The 20,657-nt window shown below is 46.3% G+C and overlaps 1 protein-coding gene across 1 annotated transcript; it reads left to right on the forward strand.

Moving 5' to 3' along the window:
* Nucleotides 1–245: 245 nt before the first annotated feature.
* Nup85 (nucleoporin 85) lies at nt 246–20,555 on the forward strand. Its single transcript, XM_059272105.1, has 19 exons — nt 246–336; nt 1,841–1,934; nt 3,273–3,435; nt 4,159–4,229; nt 4,450–4,493; nt 7,225–7,294; nt 9,611–9,732; nt 11,370–11,504; nt 11,604–11,726; nt 11,927–12,058; nt 12,263–12,369; nt 16,197–16,280; nt 16,420–16,485; nt 16,649–16,800; nt 17,773–17,890; nt 17,978–18,078; nt 19,503–19,654; nt 19,983–20,084; nt 20,375–20,555. Exons 1-19 carry the CDS (start codon nt 304–306, stop codon nt 20,474–20,476), a joined length of 1,971 nt encoding a protein of 656 aa, XP_059128088.1. The 5' UTR covers nt 246–303; the 3' UTR covers nt 20,477–20,555.
* The last annotated feature ends 102 nt before the right edge of the window (nt 20,556–20,657 follow it).

A 20,657-nucleotide genomic window follows, 5' to 3' on the forward strand; every position in this document is an offset into this window, starting at 1 on the left:
TCTTCTCGCCAGGTGTGGGACTGTCCGCGGCGCCGCCTGATTCATTGGGAGTATTCCGTGAGGACAGGTGGCCCCTTGCACTGTTTTTCCTGAGTTGTTGTCTCGGGCTGGAGGGTGTCACACGAATGGAAGGCTGCAGAGGGCTGGGTCGTGGCTGAGACGAAGGGCTCTGCTGCGTTGAGGTGTGCAGGCACTGCGGAAGCCGCCCTGCAGGGGGTCCTCTTTGGCAGCTGGCTGTGAGCGGGAGGCCTGAGTGGAGAGCATCGGCAGCGTGGCGAGGTTCCGATCGCAGGGCCACCCGCTATGGAGGAGCTCGATTGCGAGCCCGCAGTAACTGTAAGGGCGCCCGAGAGAGGCTTGTTTTGTCGCACAGTGAGGGCTACGTTTCTTTGGTCACTACAGGCTTGCCTCCCTAGCTGCGGGACGCATGCTTCTTCCTTGGACTCAGTTGCCACCGTCCGGGATGTCAGATTGAGTGGGAACTTGGTTAGGGCGGTGGTGGTCCCTAGGCTTCAGCTCCTGTGACTACTCATCGGGCCGCCGAGGCCCTACTGCATCCCGCTCATCCCTTGTCTTTCTGACCTTCCTGCTTCTCTAGTTTTCCCCTTCGGGCTTTAGAGTGACCTCGGCATAAACCCCGCATTAGCTTCTACCTCTCCTGCTACGCTGGCCCGAGGCTTAATGCGTCATTTATTCTCTCAGGAGAGTATAGACTACCAGTTTTTGCCGATTTATATTCTATTCCTCTTGGACTTGGAACAAATTTTTAATTATGTGTATGTATCTGAGTATGTGCAGAGGCATCGGATATCACCTGTGCTGGAGTTAGCCGCCTAACGTAGGTGCTGGGAACCGAACTCCGGTCCTTTGCAAGAACATTAAACGCACTTACCTTCGGCGCCCTCTTTCCAGCACCTTTTTATCTAATGTGGATAATCTCTGATAAATTCATAGCCAGGTGTTTCGATGCCCCTCTAAGCCCAGGATTTTGGAGGTTGAGGCTGGGGGCTCACCAGTTAAGGCTAGCTTGGTAATTGCGTTGCAAGACCATTCTCCAAAAGCAAGGATGTAACCCCCAGCACTTGGGAAGTGGATGCTGGAGTATCAGAAGTTCAAGGCCAGCTTGTTATCTGGGCCCTTATTTAAAAAAAAAAAAAAAAAGTGAGAGGAAATGGGACTTGAATCTTCTGTCTCTTGTTTATCTTGTGAATAAATTATCGTGTGTGTGTGTGTGTGTGTGTGTGTGTGTGTCTGTCTGTCTGTCTGTCTGTCTGTCTGTCCTGGATCTCGCTCTGTAGACCATGCTGGCCTCGAACTCACAGAGATCCGCCTGGCTCTGCCTCCCAAGTGCTGGGATTAAAGGCATGTGCCACCACTGCCCGGACATAAATTATCTTTTAAAAAATTTTATTTATATTTATTTTTTATTTTTTGCCTGTGTGTATGTCTGTGTGAGGGTGTTGGATCTTGGAATTACAGTTGTGAGCTGCCATGTGGGTGCTGGGAATTGAACCTGGGTCCTCTGGAAGAGCAGTCAGTGCTCTTAGCTGATAGGCCATCTCTCCAGCCCTCCTCTCCTCTCCCCCTTTTTTTCCTTTTTTTTTTTTTTGTTTGGTTTTTTGAGACAGGGTTTTTCTGTGTAGCTCTGGCTGTCCCAGAGCTTGCTCTGTAGACCAGGCTGGCCTCAAACTGAGAGATCCACCTGCTGCTGCCTCCTGAGTGCTGGGATTAAAGGTGTGCTCACCACTGCCCAGCCTGACTATGCATTTCTGTGATCACACATTGAATGAGAAGAAAACCCTTACTAGGAATAACAGTTCTGTGTTTTATGTTTTGCTAGTGGATTCCAGGCGTGAATTCCAAGAAGAAGCAAATGTGTTTTGACTGGGGTCCTGGGGAGATGCTCCTGTGTGAAACTTCCTTCAACAAAAAAGGTAGTTAGTTCTTGTTCACCTTGTCCTGGCACATTTGTTGATTATCTGGGGCAGAAACTGAAGTTATTTGGCAACATTTTTATTTTTGAAGCTTTCTTTGTTTTTTGTTATTTTGAGATGGGGTCCCCCTGTGTAGTTCTAGTAGACTTGAATTTGTGCAGTCTGCTATGTGGTCCAGGTTAGTTTTACATTGGATTTGTGCAGTCTGCTATGTGGTCCAGGTTAGTTTTACATTGAATTTGTGCAGTCTGTCATGTGGTCAAGGTTAGTTTTACATTGAATTTGTGCAGTCTGCTATGTGGTCCAGGTTAATTTTAGTTGAGTTTTGCATCTTCCTCCCTCAGCTTCTAGAGTGCTGGGATTTGAGGTGTGAACTGCTACACTTGACATTAACATTTTAAAATTTTATTTTCTACGTATGGGTATTTGGCTACATGCATATCTATGCACCACTTGTGTGTTGGTGCCTGCAGAGGCCAAAAGAGGGCATTGGATCCCAGGAACTAGAGTTATATTTTTATGTGAGTTGCCATGTGAGGTGTTGGGAGTTGAACCTAGGTCCTCTGGAAGAGCAACCTGTGGTTTTTTTGTTTTTTTTTCTTAAATGTAGACTCTTTTCTTTTTTTTTTATTAATTTTATTTATTAAGTATGCAGTATTCTGCCTGCATGTATGCCTGCAAGCCAGAAGAGGTTGCCAGATCCCATGTGGTTGCTGGGAATTGAACTCAGGACCTCTGGAAGAACAGTCAGTGCTCTTAACCTCTGAGCCATCTCTCCAGCCCTTGTTTTTGGTTTTTTGAGACAAGGTTTCTTCGTGTAGTTTTGGTGCCTGTCCTGAATCTCTCTGTAGACCAGGCTGGCCTGGAACTCACAGAGATTCACCTGGCTAGAAACAAAACAAAACAAAAAACCACCATAAAAACCAAGGATATCGGTATCATCCAGTGGCTCAATGATAAGGTTCTCTAGCATGTGCAACACTCTTAATTAGATCATCAATACCACCAAAAAAGAGGAAACTGTGTTGTGTTGCCTGCTTGTAATCCTAGTACTTGGAAGGCTTAGGCAGTAGGATTGCCAAGACTGTGATACCATTCTAGGCTATGGAGTGAGACCCCGGCTCAACGTTCCCTATCTTCTGAAAAAAATTTTTTTTCTTTTAAAATAGGCCTAGCTTGCATGGAATTCAGTCCTAATCTTACAAGTGCATAGTATAAAAGGCACATGCCCTCATGCTCAGCCAGTTTTTGTAATTAAAGAAATAGGAATACTAGAATGGTTTCTCTTTTGGGGGAAATGATAGATCTTAAATTAAACTTTTTCCTGTTTTGTTTCAGACAAATCAGAGAAAGTGCCGAGCTGCCCCTTTATCTATATCATACGGAAAGATGTAGATGTTTACTCTCAAATTTTGAGAAAACTCTTTAATGAATCCCATGGAATCTTTGTTGGTCTGCAAAGAATTGAGGAGGAATTGACTGGAAAATCCAGGAAAGCTCAGTAAGTTGGGTACTGGTGGATGCTGGTCCGTGATGAAGTAAAATGCATTCTTATCCTTGTGAGTGACAGAGGGCCACGGAACTCCTGGCTCTCTTGTGTATTTTCTCAGGATGGGACTTCTTGATTATGTAAATACTGTTGGAAGACTTACTGGTTTGATAAGCCTTTCTGTTTGGATTCCTACTTCATTTGTATGTGTCCCTTGTATATGCCCACCCTCCAAAAAATAAATAAATAAAAGGAAGGCTAGTCCAAATAAGCCCTTGAATTAGATCTCATTTTTTTGATATTTGAAAATGTGGTAAGCAGAATTGAAACATTAAGCGGAATTAAACATTGAAAATGTTTAAGAGCTAGGGGCCAGCCTGGTCTACATAGTAAGTTCCAGATTAGCCAGAGCTGCATAGCAAGACCTGCCTCTGCCTTCTGAGAGCTGGGATTAAAGGCATGAGCCACCAGCACCCAGCCTTTTTCTGTTTTTGTTTCTTTTTCTTTTCTTTTTTTTAAGATTTTATTTATTTTTATTATGTATACAGTGTTCTGTCTACATGTATCCTTGCAGGCTAAAAGAGGGCACCAGATCTCATTATAGATGGTTGTAAGCTACCATATGGGTGCTGGGAATTGAACTCAGGACCTCTGGAAGAGCAGCCAGTGCTCTTAACCTCTGAGCCATCTCTCCAGCCCTTTCATGTCTTCTTGTGTCATTTCATTTCTTTGTAGATTGGTTCGAGTGAGTAAAAATTACCGATCGGTCATACGGGCCTGTATGGAAGAAATGCACCAGGTTGCAAGTAAGGATCTTGTGTATATCTGAAGTATGCGTCTGGTACTGTTTTCTCCAGAGGTCTTTAAGGAGGCTACTTTATAGTTTGGAGTGGGGCCTTGGTTGGATGAAGCATTTCTAATGAAAATGGGTGGGTGTTAAAAGAAACAAAGACAGGAGCCATACTGAGCTTAGGAGGTCATAGTGGATTGAATATAGTCAACTTAAGATGTTTTGTATTCTGCTAGTTGCTGCTAAAGATCCAGCCAGTGGCCGGCAGTTCAGCAGCCAGGTAAGGGGGTGGCTTGTGTTCATTGTATTGGCAACATTGTGTCTTTCTGTGTCCTTAGTGTCTAGGGTGGCTTTGTAGTCACTGTTGCAGGAGGTTTTCTTTCCAGGTAGACCAGCAGCTCTTTGGGGTGGCAAGTATGGCTTTAAAAGTGCTGGTGTTTCCTTCAAGGTCTAGCCCATTGGAAACTAGGATCTGCTTGATAAATGCTGCGTTTTCATTTCCTGTGGAAAAGATGAGGTCTAAGCACATGGTGTTGGTGAATTGTTATTTGAGGTGGAGAGTTGAGCTTTTGGGACCATTGTTTGGAACTCAACATTTTTGCTGAGCATCAGATGGTTATAATTCAGTAGGGACTAGAAAGTGACACACAGAACCCTCTTTCCTTAGTGGGATCCCAGTGTTTTTGTGACTGATGAACAGGGATAATACCCTGTCTCAGACTGGCACAGTGTGTTTTCCTGTGAACCAAGGTTCAGGAGTGACAGTGTCTGAACTGAAGCATGACTTCGTCTTCCTAAGGACAGGGTCCAGGTCTCCTTTATCTTATGTGGGAGGGTCTTATATCCCGCTTTGCTCTTAAAGTTTTTACAGTGCTGGGTCTCCAGTACCCTAGGTGTGCTAAGCATATACACTGTCACTGAGCTATGTATCCTCAGTCTACATGTCCCCTTAATTTTTATTCATTTATTTTTTTTTTATTTTTATTTTTTTTTTTTTTTAAAGATTTATTTATTATGTATACAGTGTTCTATCTGCACGTATGCTTATAGGCCAGAAGAAGGCACCAGATCTCATTACAGATGGTTGTGAGCCACCATGTGGTTGCTGGGAATTGAACTCAGGACCTCTGGAAGAGCAGTCAGTGCTCTTAACCGCTGAGCCACCTCTCCAGCCCTTATTCATTTATTTTTATTGTGTGTGTCTATTGGGTGTATGTACACACAAATGCACCCGTGCATGCATGTGGAGGACAGAAGAGGGTGTTGAATATCCTCTCTCACTCTCTGCTTATTCTGTTTCTTCTTGAACCTGGGAGTTGTGTTTTCTTGGCTAGGCTAGAAGCCAGCAAACTCCAGTGATCCTCCTTTCTCTGTCCCCCTTATAATTGAGGCTACAGATGTGCTCAGACTCCAGCTTATCTGTGTGCTATGATCCAAACTCTGATCCTCACGCTTGCACAGCAAATTCTTTTAACTACGGAGCCATCTCTCCAGCCCTTCTGTTGTTTTTTCAGACAGGATCCCACTCTATAGCTCAAACTGGCCATGGACTTGTATTGATCTTTCTGATGGCCCTGGACTTTTGTTTTAATTCTTTTTTTTTTTTTTTTTTTTTTTAAAGATTTATTTATTTATTATGTATACAGCATGTATGCCTGCAGGCCAGAAGAGGGCGCCAGATCTCACTCTAGATGGTTGTGAGCCACCATGTGGTTGCTGGGAATTGAACTCAGGACCTCTGGAAGAGCAGCCAGTGCACTTAACCTCTGAGCCATCTCTCCAGCCCTGTTTTAATTCTTTTTATTTTATGTGCGTGGGTATTTTGTCTGCATTGTGTCTGTGCATTGTGTGTGCGCCATCCCTACAGAGGTCAGAAGCAGTTATCAGATCCTCTGGAGCTGGAGTTTCAGGTGGTTGTTAGCTACCATAGAGTGCTGGGAATCAAACCAAGGTCTTTTGCAAGAGCAGTCAGTGCCCTCCACTGCTAAGATCTTCAGCCCCTGGACTCAGCATTTAATAGCCTGTTCCCTAAGCTGCAATCTGTGGCATATGGGCCTGTCTTTTCCCCTTTTCTTTTCTTTCTTTCTTTTTTTTTTTTTTTTTTTTTAAGATTTTTTTTTTAAGATTTATTTATTAATTATGTATATAATGTTCTGCCTGCGTGTATGCCTGCAAGCCAGAAAAGGGCACCAGATCTCATTATAGATGGTTGTGAGCCACCATGTGGTTGCTGGGAATTGAACTCAGGACCTCTGGAAGAAGAGCCAGTGCTCTTAACCTCTGAGCCATCTCTCCAGCCCCCTCTTTTTTTTTTTTTTTTTTTTTAAAATAGGATCTCATATAGTTCAGGCTGGCTTGGAAGTCCTCATCCCCTACCCTCACATTCCATGTGCTGGGATTACAGGCTAGGTGGGTATGGAACCCGTGACACTCCTACCTTGGTCTCCTGAGTGGCAGTTCATAGGTATTCACCACTGCCCTGGCTCTGACTTTGCAATTTTGTTCTGCTCATTCATTCATTCAATTTATTGACAAAGTTTCTCAAAATTATCTCTTCCTTTTTCTCAGGTAAAACTCCTATAACCACAATTCGCCAAGAGCATCAGTGTGTTATGCAAGTTTACCTTTCTATTTCATATAAAAATAAATTCACTAGTGTCAGAATTATGCAGGGCTTTCTTCTATTTTTTCTTTTCTTTTTTTGGTTTTTCGAGACAAGGATTCTCTGTGTAGTCTTAACTGTCTTAGAACTATAGCTCTGTAGACCAGGCTGGCCTTGAACTCACAGAGATCCACTTGCCCCTGCCTCTGGAGTGCTGGGATTAAAGGTGTGTGCCACCATCACCGAGCTGAATTGTGCAGGTTTTTCTCTCCCCATCTAAAATCCGGTCCTGGGCTCCCTGGTGGGAAATCTTGCTGGAGGTGTATCACTGACTTAGGCTCTACCATGTTTCTTTGCATTCAGATTTCAGAAATGTTTCCTGTTAAAATTGTCTCCATTTCCTCTTCAGGTCTCCATTTTGTCAGCCATGGAGCTCATCTGGAACCTGTGTGAGATTCTTTTTATTGAAGTAGCCCCAGGTAAGCTCAGTTTGTTTCTTTCTTTCAGGTAGCCTCAGTTAAGCCAGGCTGACTGTCATAATGTCACAGGGTCCCTGTCGTTCTTGTCCTTTCTGGTCCGTGCTGTGTATCCTGACAGTGCATTGCTGCTCAGAGGCTGGCGCTGCACTGCTCTTGAGTGTAACCATCAGAGACAAGGACAGAGCAGCCACAGAGACGGACATGTCGTCAGACCCCTTCTAGGAACTGAAAACATTAGGTAGATGACGCTCCAAAACTACTCTGTGGGGCTCCAGAAGTGAATGGCTCAGCAAGGAAGAGCACTGGCCACTCTTCCATAGGACCTTCCAGTTCCCAGCATGGTGGCTCACAAACGTCTCTACCTCTAGTTCCAGGGGATCCAGAGCTCACTCAGGCCTCTGCTAGCATCAGTCATGAAAGTGGTGCACAGATACAGGCATGTGTAGGCAAAGCATACACACACGCTTAAAAAAAAGTACTGCCGGGCGGTGGTGGCGCAAGCCTTTAATCCCAGCACTCGGGAGGCAGAGCCAGGCGGATCTGTGTGAGTTTGAGGCCAGCCTGGACTACCAAGTGAGTTCCAGGAAAAGGCGCAAAGCTACACAGAGAAACCCTGTCTCGAAAAAACCAAAACAAACAAAAAAAATAAAAAATAAAAAAAGTACTGAGAAACAAATAGCCAACTAGCATAAAAAAGGATGCCCAGTATATGGACTGTCTGAGCTTTACATGTAAGGGATTTTGGAAGGGATTAGGTGATGGGAGTCCAAGAATGCTGTGATTGGTGATCAAGGCTGGGGATACTCTCCCTATCTAATTGGGGTTATTCCTTTGATCTTGAATTATGTTGTGGCTCATCCAGTGCCCTGGCCTCTCTGTTCAGGTGCTGTGCTTTGTTGTTGTTTTTTTTTTGTTGTTGTTGTTGTTTTGGGACAAGGTTTCTCTGTGTAGTTTTGGTACCTGTCCTGGATCTTGCTCTGTAGACCAGGCTGGTCTCATACTCACAGAGAGCCTGGCTCTGCCTCCCAAGTGCTGGGACCAGGCGTGTGCCACCACTGCCTGGCCTTGTTTGTTTATTGTTTGCTTGCAATGTAATGACTTATGCTTGCTCTTTCCTATGACTGCATATACCCTTAACCTCTGTGCAGCCTAGCATTTCACTCACACTCCTGTTAAAGTGACTGGGAGGCTGAAGGCAGAGGATTGAGAGGTAGAGGCCATTAGGTTACATAGCTAGATCTTGCCTAAAAAGGACAAAACACAGCCTACTGTGGTGATGCAAGCAGTTTGTCCCAGCAGAGGCCAGCTTGCTCTACATAGACAGCAGCCAGGGCTACATAGTCAGCTTCTACCTTAATAAAATCAAAACATAGGCCAGGTGTGGTGGCATACTCATAAACTCCAACAGCAGGAGGGTCTCTGAATTTCAGGACAAGCAGGTGTACATAGTGCGACCGTTTCCAAAAAGAAGGGGGAAAAAAAGAAAACACAAACGGGGCTGGAGGGCTGGCCCATAATTTAAGAGCACCGGCTGCTCCTGCAGAGGACCCAGGTGTGCCTCCCAGCACCAGTGTGAGTCACAGCTCTGTGTAACTCCAGTTCCAGGGGTGGGCTGTTGCCCTCTTCTGGCTTTTTGGGTACTGCATGCATACAGGCAAAACATTCATAAAATAAAGGTAAATAAATATAAATAAATTTTAAAAAGGACAAAAAAATAATCACCAACAAAACCCCCAAACACAACCAAAAACAACCCAACATCAAAAACTCAAAGCAGTAATACAAACTTACTGTTCAGATACCTCCCCTGTCCATGTGATTTTGAGAAGTACATCTGTCACCCACCATTGATACGTACTGTCTAATAATGCCAACAATGAGGTAGCCATTTCAAAGACGCTGCACACAGCCTTCCATATTTGTAAAGAACACGGCCGTGGCAGGGTATGGTAGCACACACTTGCAATGCTGGCATTCCCATATACTCCAGCACTTGGAAGGCAGAAGCAGAAGTTAGAGTTCTCGATGAGCTTGGGCTTTAGAACACAACCATGTTTCAACAACAACAAAAATCTGATGTTTGAGAGCAGTCTGAGGCAGGTATCATCCCTTCTGGGATCCAGTGAAAGATGGTCCTGCCTTGCAGAGACTGGACTGGCTTGTAAGCGCCTTGCTTTTTCCTTCCAAGTTGCAGGAGATAAATCCCTCTGCAGTTAGGTTTTCTGCTTTAACATCAGTGTCTGTACTTTGGGTAAAGTGGAACTTGCTGCAGATGAAGGTGGGGTCTTTGTGTGTGACATGAGTCTCTCTTCTCAGCTGGCCCCCTCCTCCTTCATCTTCTTGACTGGGTCCGACTGCACGTGTGTGAGGTGGACAGTTTGTCGGCAGATGTTCTGGGCAGTGAGAACCCAAGTAAACATGAGAGCTTCTGGAACTTGGTGAGTGGGATGTAGCCTGGTCCCTTCTTCCTTCTGTCTTGCATTCTGCAGCCTGCTGCTGTCATTTGGAGATAGGATGACCTAATGCTCCATGTTTGGCTCAGCTCTTTGAGTTTATGATCGTAGAGGTGGTTTTACATCTTTCCTTCTCTGCTCCAGAGTAGTTTCAAAGTAATTTAGCATGGAGAGTAACGCTTGGTAAACTTGGGATTGGAACGGAAGTTTGGTTTGTTTGTAGAGCTGAGGAAGAGAGGGTAAAATGATAAAAGTGGTTGATGGGGACCAAGGTGGGGATGGAGTGCAGATGAGCACAGCGGCCATTTTGAGGTGGTAGGATACTCTAGGGCAGTGGTTCACAACCTGTGGGGTATCAGATATGCTGCATATCAGATATTTACATTACAGTTTACAACAGTAGCAAAATTACAGTTATGCAGTAGCAATGAAGTAATTTTATGGTTGGGGTCACCACAACATGAGGAATTGTATTAAGGGTCAGCATTAGGAAGGTTGAGGACCACTGGTCAGGGGCTTGTGGTGGTTTCCTAGTAGAATGCCTGTCTAGCATCTGCAAGATCCCAGTCTCCAGCACCACAAAAAGAAAAAGATTATCTTTGGTTATTTTGTTGGTTATTTTTTTTTCCCCCTTGAGACAGGGTTTCTTTGCTCTGGTTGCTCTGGATGTCCTAGAACTCACTCTATAGACCAGCCTGGCCTTGACTCCTTGACTCACAGAGATACACCTCTACCTCCTGAGTGCTGGGATTAAAGGCAGTGACACCACCGCCCGGCCTGGTTTGGGTTTTGAGACAAGGTCTGACTATGTAGCTTTACTGGCCTGGAGCTTTTTTTTGGTCTTTATGAAACAGGGTTGGGTGATGTGGATGCCTGTAATCCCAGCGATGTGGGGTGTGGAAAGCAGAGGATGGCCACCAGCCTAACTCTAAGTTCAGTGAGAGAACCTGTCTTACGGGACTAAGTCATAGAGTAGTAGAACCAATCACCTGATAAAGTCCTCTGGCCTCCTGGTGGGACACAGCTGTGTAGACACATATGCACACACAGAGATCCAAACATGTAAAGTTGGTTGCCAGCTGTCCTACAACTGACATTTTCCAGAGGGGTAATGCCTTTGTCAGGGTTTCTATTCTTGAGATGAAGCACAGTGACCAGAAACACCCTGGGGAGGTAAGGGCTTCGTTTACCTATCCCAGAGTCATAGTGCATTGAGAGAAGCCAAGGCAGGAACCTGGAGGAGGAGCTGAAGCAGAGGCTGGGGCAGAGGGCTGCTTACTGGCTTGCTCCTCATGGCTTGCTCAGCCTGCTTTCTTAGAACCCAGGACCACCAACCCAGGGATGACACCACCCACCATGGGCTGGGCCCTCCTCCATCAATCACTAATTAAGAAAATGCTCTACACCTGCCCACAGCCTGACCCTATGGAGGCATTTTCTTAGTTGAGGTTCTCGCCTCCGATGATGATCCTACTATAAAATCAGCCAGCACAGGGCATGACTGGGAGTTACTGCTAGAAGGGAGGAGTTCTTGCTGACTTGGGTCAAGGGCAGCCTGGAGGAGTCAGCACTTTGCAGTCCTGAGCCTTCTGCTGGGGTTCATGTCCCACATCTCTTTGCAGGTGACTGTCTTGGTGCTTCAGGGCCGGTTGGATGAGGCACGACAAATGCTGTCCAAAGAAGCTGATGCCAACCCCGCTTCTGCAAGCATGTGCCGCATTCTTGGGGATCTGATGAGGACAATGCCCATTCTGAGTGTACATGGGAGCTGTCTTGCCTGCCCGGTCTTGGGAGATAGGGATCAGGGAACTTGTAAGTCTGGGAGCTTAGTGTCTCACAGCCAGTCTCTCCCACAGCCTGGCAACACTCAGACTCTGACAGAGCTGGAGCTGAAGTGGCAGCATTGGCGTGAGGAGTGTGAGCGGCACTTGCAAGACAGCACATTCGCAGCCAGTCCCCACCTGGAGTCTCTCTGCAAGGTGTGGGGCGGGGCAGGGCGGGGCGGGGCGGGACACTTCCCTTGGGACGCTGGCATCCAGGCAGCAAGGTACTAGCTTCTCTTTGGAGAGGGCTGTCAAGTCACTGACTGCAAAGGAGGGAACCCATGGCCCCAGATGAGATCAGTAGAGTTGTAAGAAGTCTTCACCGAGGACAGAGCTCAGAGAACGTCTCTCCTCAGATCATGCTGGGAGACGAGGCCACCTTGTTGGAGCACAAGGAGCTTCTGAGCAACTGGTACCATTTCCTAGTGACTAGGCTGCTGTATTCTAACCCCACAGTGAAACCTATTGACCTGCACTTTTATGCTCAGGTGAGTGAGTGACAGTGTCCGGGGGACTCTTTGGTTCCCTAATTCTTGGTGTGGCTTCCATGGAACAGGAAGGCTCTTTACTTCAGTTCTTTGGGAAGAACTCCTCTCCAGACTGCCCACACGGCAGTCCTGCCCCAGCCCCCACCCCCACCCCCAGTCTCTGCTCCCATCTTGGAGATTGAGTGGGTTATCACCTTCCCACAGTCCAGCCTGGACATGTTTCTGGGAGGTGAGAGCAGTCCAGAGCCACTGGACAACATCTTGATGGCGGCCTTTGAGTTTGACATCCACCAGGTGATCAAGGAGTGCAGGTGAGGCCTCGTTGAACTGTTTGTTTATGAGACAGGGTCTCAATGTAGCTCTTGTTATCCCGGAACTCCATGTAGACCAGGCTGACCTTGAACTCCCAGAGATCTGATTGCCTCTGCCTCCTTTAAAGGCATGCGCACCATACCCTCTCGTTTTAACTCTTTTAAAGGGTACAATTCAGTGGCATTAAATATATGTCAGCCGTCACCTTCATCACGTCTAGAATGTCTTATTCCTCCTACTTTTTCACTTTCTTTCCTAGTTTTTTTTTCTTTTCCTTCCTCCCTCCCTTCCTTCCTCCTTCTTTCTTTCTTTTTTGGAGACAGGGTCTCTGTTTGTAGCCCTGGCTATCCTGGAACTCACTCTGTAGACCAGGCTGGCCTCGAACTCACAGAGATCTGCCTGCCTCTGCCTCCCAAGTGTTGGGATTAAAGGCATGTGCCACCACTGCCTGGTGTTTTTGTTCTTTTTCCTGTGTAGTGGCTTATATATATGTTTTTTATAAATATTTGTATGTATGTATACTCTGTGTGTGGTGGTTAATGTGCCTTGTGAAAGCCTCAGCTTTATTGCCTTGAGACATGGATTCTCATTGAGCCAGAAGCTTGATGTTTCTCCTAGGCTGACTGTTGGCTGGCAAGCTTTTAGGATCTACTTTTGCCCATTCCTCAATGCTCTGGCTTATTACCTGGTATAGAGGATTCAAACTAGGGTTCCTCATGCTAGCAGAGCAAGCAAGTGTTCTTATGCACCAAGCCATCTCAGCCTGTTTTGTGGTTTTGGGCTGCCTTGGAACTGACTAAGTAGCCCAGGTTGGCCTTGAACTTTCAAAAAAATCTAGAATTACAGGTAGGGACTGTCATACCTAACCTTTTTACATTTATTTCTGTAGACTTGCTGTCATGGAGTGCCTGAGCCTGGGTAATTTTTTTTTCTTCCCGAGACAGGGTTTCTCTGTGTAGCTTTGCGATTTTCCTGGATCTCGCTCTGTAGACCAGGCTGGCCTCGAACTCACAAAGATCCACCTGCCTCTGCCTCCCGAGTGCTGGGATTAAAGGCGTGCGCCACCACTGCCCGGCTGAGCCTGGGTAATTTATGTAGAATCGAAATGTATTTTCTCACAGTTGGAGAGGCTGGAAGTCTGGGTGAAGGCCCTGGCAGGTGCATTGCTGCAGTGACGGCATGTGTTGTTTTTGTGAGAGTCTCTTACAGTAGCTTAGGCTGTTTTGGAGTTCACTGTGTAGCCAGTAGACCAGCAATGCTGCCTCAGCCTTCCAGGTGCTGGGAAAGGGGTTGAGCTACCACACTCAGCTCCTGATAGTGCTTCTGAGTGCTGCATCCTCCAGAGGGGAGGAATGGCCCGCTCCCATGTGGTAAAAGGTGGGAGGCAGAGCTCGTAGCCTGCTAAAAAAGTTCTTTGTAAACTGACTGCATTTCGTTTGTGAAGGAGAGTCCTTATCACCCTCTGAAGCCCTATCTCTTAGTGCCCTCATGGCCACTAAGGCTGCTCAGGTCTCCTGCCTGACCACATGCAAACAGATAATGGCTTCTTCTGATGAACTGGGGTTTCACTGGAGCTTGAGCTCTGCCTTGTTTATACTTGTTTCCATTGCAGGAATATTCAAAATGGTATTGCAGGAAATGACATATATAGGAAGTAGCTAGGCTCTGTAGCTCAAGTTTATACTCAGCCTACTACCTGGAAGACTAAGGAATGGAGGAGCAGAGTTCAGAGACCAGCCTCTACTACATGACAAGTTCAGGGATAGCATGGGCTGCATGAGACCCTATCTTAAAAAAAGAAAGGAAAGAACATAAAATCTAGAAAGAGATTGAGAGATGGTTTAGCAGGTAAAAGGTGCTTGCCACCAAGCCTGAAAAGTTTGATTCCTGTAACCCACATTGTGGAAAGAGAAAATCAACTTCAGAAAATTGTCCTTTGACCTCCACATGTATGCTGTGGCTTTTGGTGCGTACTTGCATATAGAAACACAAATAAATAAATGTTAGATAAGAAAAAAATCTAGGAATAGTGAACTTATTATTAGGTACCTACTAAACATGCACTCACTTTAGAGGAGAGTGCTTCCCAACAGTTTAATTTCAGTGAGTTGGGCTGTTGAACTCTCATGGCTGGAATTCACAGCCCTCACCCTGAGTCTGTCCCTCATTGCAAAGAGCCATAACCAAAGTAGGGAGATCTAACATAATCAAAGCTCAGCCTTCCTACCTGGTGGTGTGATCATCTCCTTGGGAATGGATACAAGAGGATTAGGAGGTCAAGTCCAACCTTGCCTACATAGTGAATTTGATCCCTGAGTTACAGGAAACCCTGCCTCAGGAAACCAAAACTTTGCTAGGTGCAGGGGCTCATGCTTTGATCCTAGCATTTGGGAAGCAGAGGCAGGGGGATCTCTGAATTCCTGGCCAGGGCAGGGCTACACAGTCTCAAACAAAACAAACAAATGGGAAAACTTTCAAGGAGTCTCTCTATGTAGTAGTTAAGTATCTGGCTGTTTGTGTTGTACTGAGAATTGATTTGCAGCCTGCTTGTAAGGGAGGAAGTTGGGAGTGGCCGCAGACAGCCTTGCTTAGAACTGAGTTCACTGACCTGGATTTGTTACAGTAGATCTGGGCAATGGAAAGGATTTCCCTCCTGCTACCATGTTGGATTTTTTGGGGAGAGGGGTTCATGTAGTTCAGACAGAAGTTGAACTTGATACATAATTAAGGTTACCCTTGAATTCTTGATCCTCCTGTCTCTACTTACTAGGTAAGAGGATTACAGATGTGTGCCACCACGTGTTTTTTGTTTGTTTTTTGAGACAGGGTTTCTCTGTGTATAACCCTGGCTGTCCTGGAACTCGCTCTGTATTGTAAATGGAGTAGAGTGTCTGTGTCCTGCCCACCAGTTCCCAAATAACCACTTTAGAGGCTTAATATTACTTATAAGTGATCAGCCAATAGTTCAGGTTTATTACTAACTAGTTCTTACAGCTTAACCCATTTCTATTAATCCCTGTATTGCTCCAAGGCTCATGGCCTTTACCTCTATCTCACTTTGTATGTCTGACTCATCTCTGTCTGGGGACTCCTCTGACTCCACCCTTCTTTTTTTTTTTTTTTTCCAAGACAAGGTTTCTCTGTGTAACAGCCCTAGGCTGTCCTGGAACTTGCTTTGTAGGCCAGGCTGGCGCCTCAGACTCACAGAAATCAGCCTCCCTCTGCCTCCTCCCAAGCCCTGGGATTAAAGGTGCGCCCCATCCCCACCCCCACCACCCAGCCCGACTCTACCCTTCTTTTTTTTTTTCTCCCGCCCCCGACTCTACCCTTCTTTATCCTGTCATTCTCAGTTTGGCTTTGCCACCTAACTTTATCCTGTTCAGCTACTGGCCAGTCAGCTTGTTTATTAAACCAACCACAGTGACAAATCTTCACAGTGTACAAAAGGATTTTCCACAGCATTGCAGACCAGGCTGGCCTCAAACTCAGAGAAGTCTGTTTGCCTGTGCTTCTTAAGCAGTGGGATTAAAGGAGTGCACCACCACCACCAGGAGGCTTTTTTATTTTTAATTTTGAGCATGTCGCACATACACACATATACATGCCCTGTTGTTTCCAGTAGAGGTCCAAGGACAGCTTTTGAGAGTTGGTTCTCTTTATTATGTGCGTCCTAGGGATTAAGATTAGATCATCATGCTTGGCATCAGGACCTTTCCCTCAGCCATTTCTTTGTCCAATTGTTTTGTCTTTTCAAAGCATAGGGTTTCCTGCTCATCTCAGTCATGTGATTTGGTCCCTTCCCTGACTTCCTTTTTGCTTGCTGCAGCATTGCCTTGAGCAACTGGTGGTTCGTAGCTCACCTCACCGACCTTTTGGATCACTGCAGACTCCTCCAGTCACACAACCTCTAGTAAGTTGGCCAGATGCATTGACCCTCCTTATGTCACCAGGCCTTTGAGGGAGGGCCAGTAGGATGCACAGGAGCAGGTTAGGTTGCTGGAGCCCTGAAGGGGGCAGGCTTGCAGTCCTGTGTTGTTGTTTTTTTCCAGTTTTGGTTCTAACATGAGAGAATTCCTTCTGCTGGAATATGCCTCAGGGCTCTTTGCTCATCACAGGTAGGAAGGCCCCACAAATGGTAGTGACCTTGTGGATGCCAGTGGAGTCTCACTGCTCTCTTGGCTGGTTTCAAGGGTTGGGAGGATGAGCGTCGGGTGGCAATGCCCAGAGCCATAGGGCAGCCCATCTAGCCTCTCAACCTCTGTCTTCCTTGGACCTTAGCCTGTGGCAGCTGGGGGTGGATTACTTTGACCACTGCCCAGAGCTGGGCCGCGTTTCCCTGGAGCTGCACATAGAGCGGATTCCCCTCAACACAGAGCAGAAAGCCCTGAAGGTGCTGAGGGTCTGTGAGCAGCGGCAGATGACTGAACAAGGTGAGTCCCAGTTCCTCCCAGCCCGTCCTCTGGTTTGTCAGGGCGTCCTTAGGCTGAGCACAGCTCCCAAATACTGTGACAGCTTACCTCTCACTGCCACACCGTAGAGATGGTGTATGGTACGTGCCCAGACACAGGGCCACATCAGGGAGGGACACAAGAGTTGGAGTTGCCCTTTAAAACCTAGAAAAATCAGTCCTTTTCCTTTTAGAAAAGATCTACCTGTCCTCACATTTCATGCGACCTGTGGTCAGAGCTGAGAGTCATATGTAGCTGTAGGTGGGTGGTTGCTCCAGCAAAACCTGGAGCAGTGAGGAAGCTGGGCAGGAGCACAGCGGCAGGGACAGGTGTCCATGGCTTTGTCCTTGTACTCCCACTACTGCTGAATAATAAGCCCTTGTACACTTAAACCGTCACTTGGAAGCTCATGGTGTTCAAGACCTGAAGGAAGGAAGGTAGATTTTGTGGTCTCTGGACAGATAATGGTGGGACTATTATGGGGTGGATACTAAGACCTTTTTTGCCACTCAAGCACAAACACTCAGAAAGCCTGTCTAGCGAGTGGGTCATCTGTGGTACTAAGCAGAGTGAAGACAGCAAGAATAAATTATGAGCTGGGCAGTGATGGTGCACAACTTTAGTCCCAGCACTTGGTAGACAGAGGTAGGTGGATCTCTACAGACCGAGTTTCAGGACAGCCAGGGCTACACAGAGAAATCATCTGGGGGGTGGGGTGGGGGGAAGAATAACCTATTAAGCTTCTGGTTCTTCTCACTTAGCTATACATTGAGCCCATAGTTCTTATATTTTTGGTTGTGAGCCTAGCCTTTAACGGCTGAGCCATCTCTCCAGCCCGAGCCCATAGTTCTTTAGATTGTAGAAGCTGTAGGTTGGCCATGTCTGTCCCAGAGGGCTCTTCACGGGAGAGATTATAAGGTCTAAGACTTTGCCTTTTGTCTTCTCCCCTGAAAGTTCGAAGCATCTGCAAGATCTTGGCCATGAAGGCTGTCCGCAATAACCGCCTTGGCTCAGCCCTCTCTTGGAGCATCCGTGCCAAAGACGCTGCTTTTGCCACGCTCGTATCTGACAGGTGGGTACAGTTTTCTGGTTGGCTGGGAGGTGGGAGTTTGAGGAGGGCCTAGTGCTGCTGCTCTAACCTCTGGCCTGGGTCCTGCAGATTCCTCAGGGATTACTGTGAGAGAGGCTGCTTTTCTGACTTGGATCTCATTGACAACCTGGGGCCAGCCATGATGCTCAGTGATCGACTGACATTCCTGGGTGAGTCTGTATTCTTTTCCCTGAGTACGAGGGAACCATCTTTCTAGATTTCCCCAATCTGCTTAGAAACCTACTTGGCAGAGTTTTGGTAACATTTTATTTTCAAGTAATTCCAAACTTACGGAAATGTAGAAATGTCACAAGGAATGACACTTTTCATGCTCAGTTTTGTTTTTAAGACAGGGTTTCACTGTGTAGCTCTGGCTGTCCTGGAGATCCCTATGTGGACCACCCTACCCTCTAACATGGAAATGTGGGGGCTGGAGAGATGGTGGTTAAGAGCACTGTCTGCCCTTCCAGAGGACCGAAGTTTAATTCCTAGTACCCTTGGCAACTTACAACTGTCTGTAACTCCAGTTCTAGAGGATCTGACACCTTCACACATACATACATACAGGCAAAACACCAATGTGCATAAAAAGAAATAAATCCTTAACAAAAACAAACCAAACGTAGAAATGTTTGCCTCACTTCCTTAAGGCTGGGATTATGGGCCTGGAGAAAGTCTGGAATGCTTTCCATGTCCAGTCTCCCATCACACTTCCACCAGACATTTTCTCATCCCTTCTGTGAGCTGGCAGTTCACTGCAGGAAGAGATGAACTTCTCCCTCCATTTCATGTGTATCACCAGGACTCGAGTTTTTTAATCTTTTTTTTTTTTTCCTTTTAAAATTATTATGTGCATTCATGTATATCTGTGTGAGGGTGTCAGATCCTCTGGAACTGGAGTTAGTTATGAGCTGCCATGTAAGTGATGGGAATTGAACTCAGGACCTTTGGAACAGCAGCCAGTGCTCTTAACCACTGAGCCATCTCTCCAGCCCTTTAATCCTTTTTTTTAAACTTCTGTTTTGTGTGTGGGTGTTCTCCCTGCATGTAGAAGAGGGTATGGGGTCTCATGGGACTAGAGTTAGATGATTGTGATCTGTCATATGGGTGCTGGACACTGAATCCAAGTATTCTGTCGGAACAGTTCGTACGATTAACCATGGAACCATCTTTTCAGTCCTCATCTGACCTCTTGTAGTCTATTACAGTGCTGCTATTTCCCCAGAATTGGTGTTCCTAAATGCCTGTCCTTGAATCCTACATTTCATTTATCTGTGAACTTCGACTGTTCTACAAACATCCCAGTGTATGGCGTTCTAGTTTGAGGCCAGGGTGCCTTTTCTTTTTTTTTTTTTTTTTTTTTTTTTTTTTTTTAGATTTTATTTATTTATTATGTGTACAGAAGAGGGTGCCAGATCTCATTACAGATGGTTGTTGAGCCACCATGTGGTTGCTGGGAATTGAACTCAGGACCTCTGGAAGAGTAGTCGGTGCTCTTAACCTCTGAGCCATCTCTCCAGCCCCCAGGGTGCCTTTTCTAAGTCTCAGGAAAGTGGAGAGGAATGTTCAGGTGAATTCACGCCTCTCCCAACAGGAAAGTACCGAGAGTTCCACAGACTGTACGGGGAGAAGCGCTTTGGTGACGCTGCTTCTCTTCTGCTGTCCCTCATGACCTCTCAGATCGCACCCCGTTCTTTCTGGATGACTCTGCTGACAGATGCCCTACCTCTTTTGGAACAGAAACAGGTAAGGCTCCACTTCTAAGCAATGTATTCTGTCCTTTGGTGGTCCTCCTTAGCTTGGTTCATATATGCCTCCTCCCAAGTACTTCTGTGCATGCAAGTGTATTATTATAGGGCTCGTGAAAGAAAAGCCAAAGTGATGCTATCTGCCAGTGGTGCTGAGCCTGACTAGAGGGGTGGATGTGAGACTAGGAGCCATAGCAGCAGCCCAGGGCTCTGTATGCAAAGCATTCTTCTCAAGTCCTTAGAAGGAAGGGCTTCCGTGAATTTGGACCTAGCCCAAACAGGCTCTGCCGGGGGAGCAGCTAAGTGAATCGGCCTCTTTCCCCTAGGTGATTTTCTCAGCAGAGCAGACATATGAGCTGATGCGCTGCCTGGAAGACTTGGCCTCAGGGAGGCCAGGGTGTGGTGAGCCTGATGCCCAGCAACTCCAGGTCATTTTAACTTTGGGGAGGTGGTTCCATGCAAAAGGTTTCTGTCTGGGGATTTCCCTCCACTCTCCTGTGGTCTTGAGCATTAGCCCCTTATGAACTCATGTGCTTTTAGTTATTAAGCTGTCTGTGACATGCCCATTTTTAGGAGCAAGTGGATGGTTCTAGTCTTCCTATCCTTTCTGCCACCCATAGCATCCTGGTCTTAGGCTGACCGTGACTGCTGTGTTCCTTGGAAGCATTAGAGAACACTGCCTGCCTGCTGTGCCTCACCTTGCCTTTCTGCTCTTTAGGATGACGACATAGAGACCACCAAGGTGGAAATGCTGAGACTGGCTCTTGCTCGGAATCTTGCTCGGGCAATTATAAGAGAAGGCTCACTGGAAGGTTCCTGAGATAAGCCGTGGACAGTAGTTGCAATATATAGTAACTTTGTATGATGATGTAAATAGATTTTAAAGGAATAAATTCTCTTTTGCAAATACAAGTCCAGTTTTTAGTCTGACGAAGGAGTTTTTGTCTATCCTGAACTAGTGGCAAAAATAAACACTTTTGAGATGGATATTGCCACACCTC

This window comes from Peromyscus eremicus, chromosome 8a, assembly GCF_949786415.1.
Source record: "Peromyscus eremicus chromosome 8a, PerEre_H2_v1, whole genome shotgun sequence".
Lineage (NCBI taxonomy): Eukaryota > Metazoa > Chordata > Mammalia > Rodentia > Cricetidae > Peromyscus > Peromyscus eremicus.

Excerpts from the sequence above, each read along its gene's own strand:
- Nup85 (XM_059272105.1), top strand. The coding sequence starts at position 304 with ATGGAGGAGCTCGATTGCGAGCCCGCAGTAACT. Across the intron at positions 7,295-9,610 it reads TTTTATTGAAGTAGCCCCAG|CTGGCCCCCTCCTCCTTCAT; the intron begins GTAAGCTCAGTT and ends CTCTCTTCTCAG. Across the intron at positions 18,079-19,502 it reads TGATCGACTGACATTCCTGG|GAAAGTACCGAGAGTTCCAC; the intron begins GTGAGTCTGTAT and ends CTCTCCCAACAG.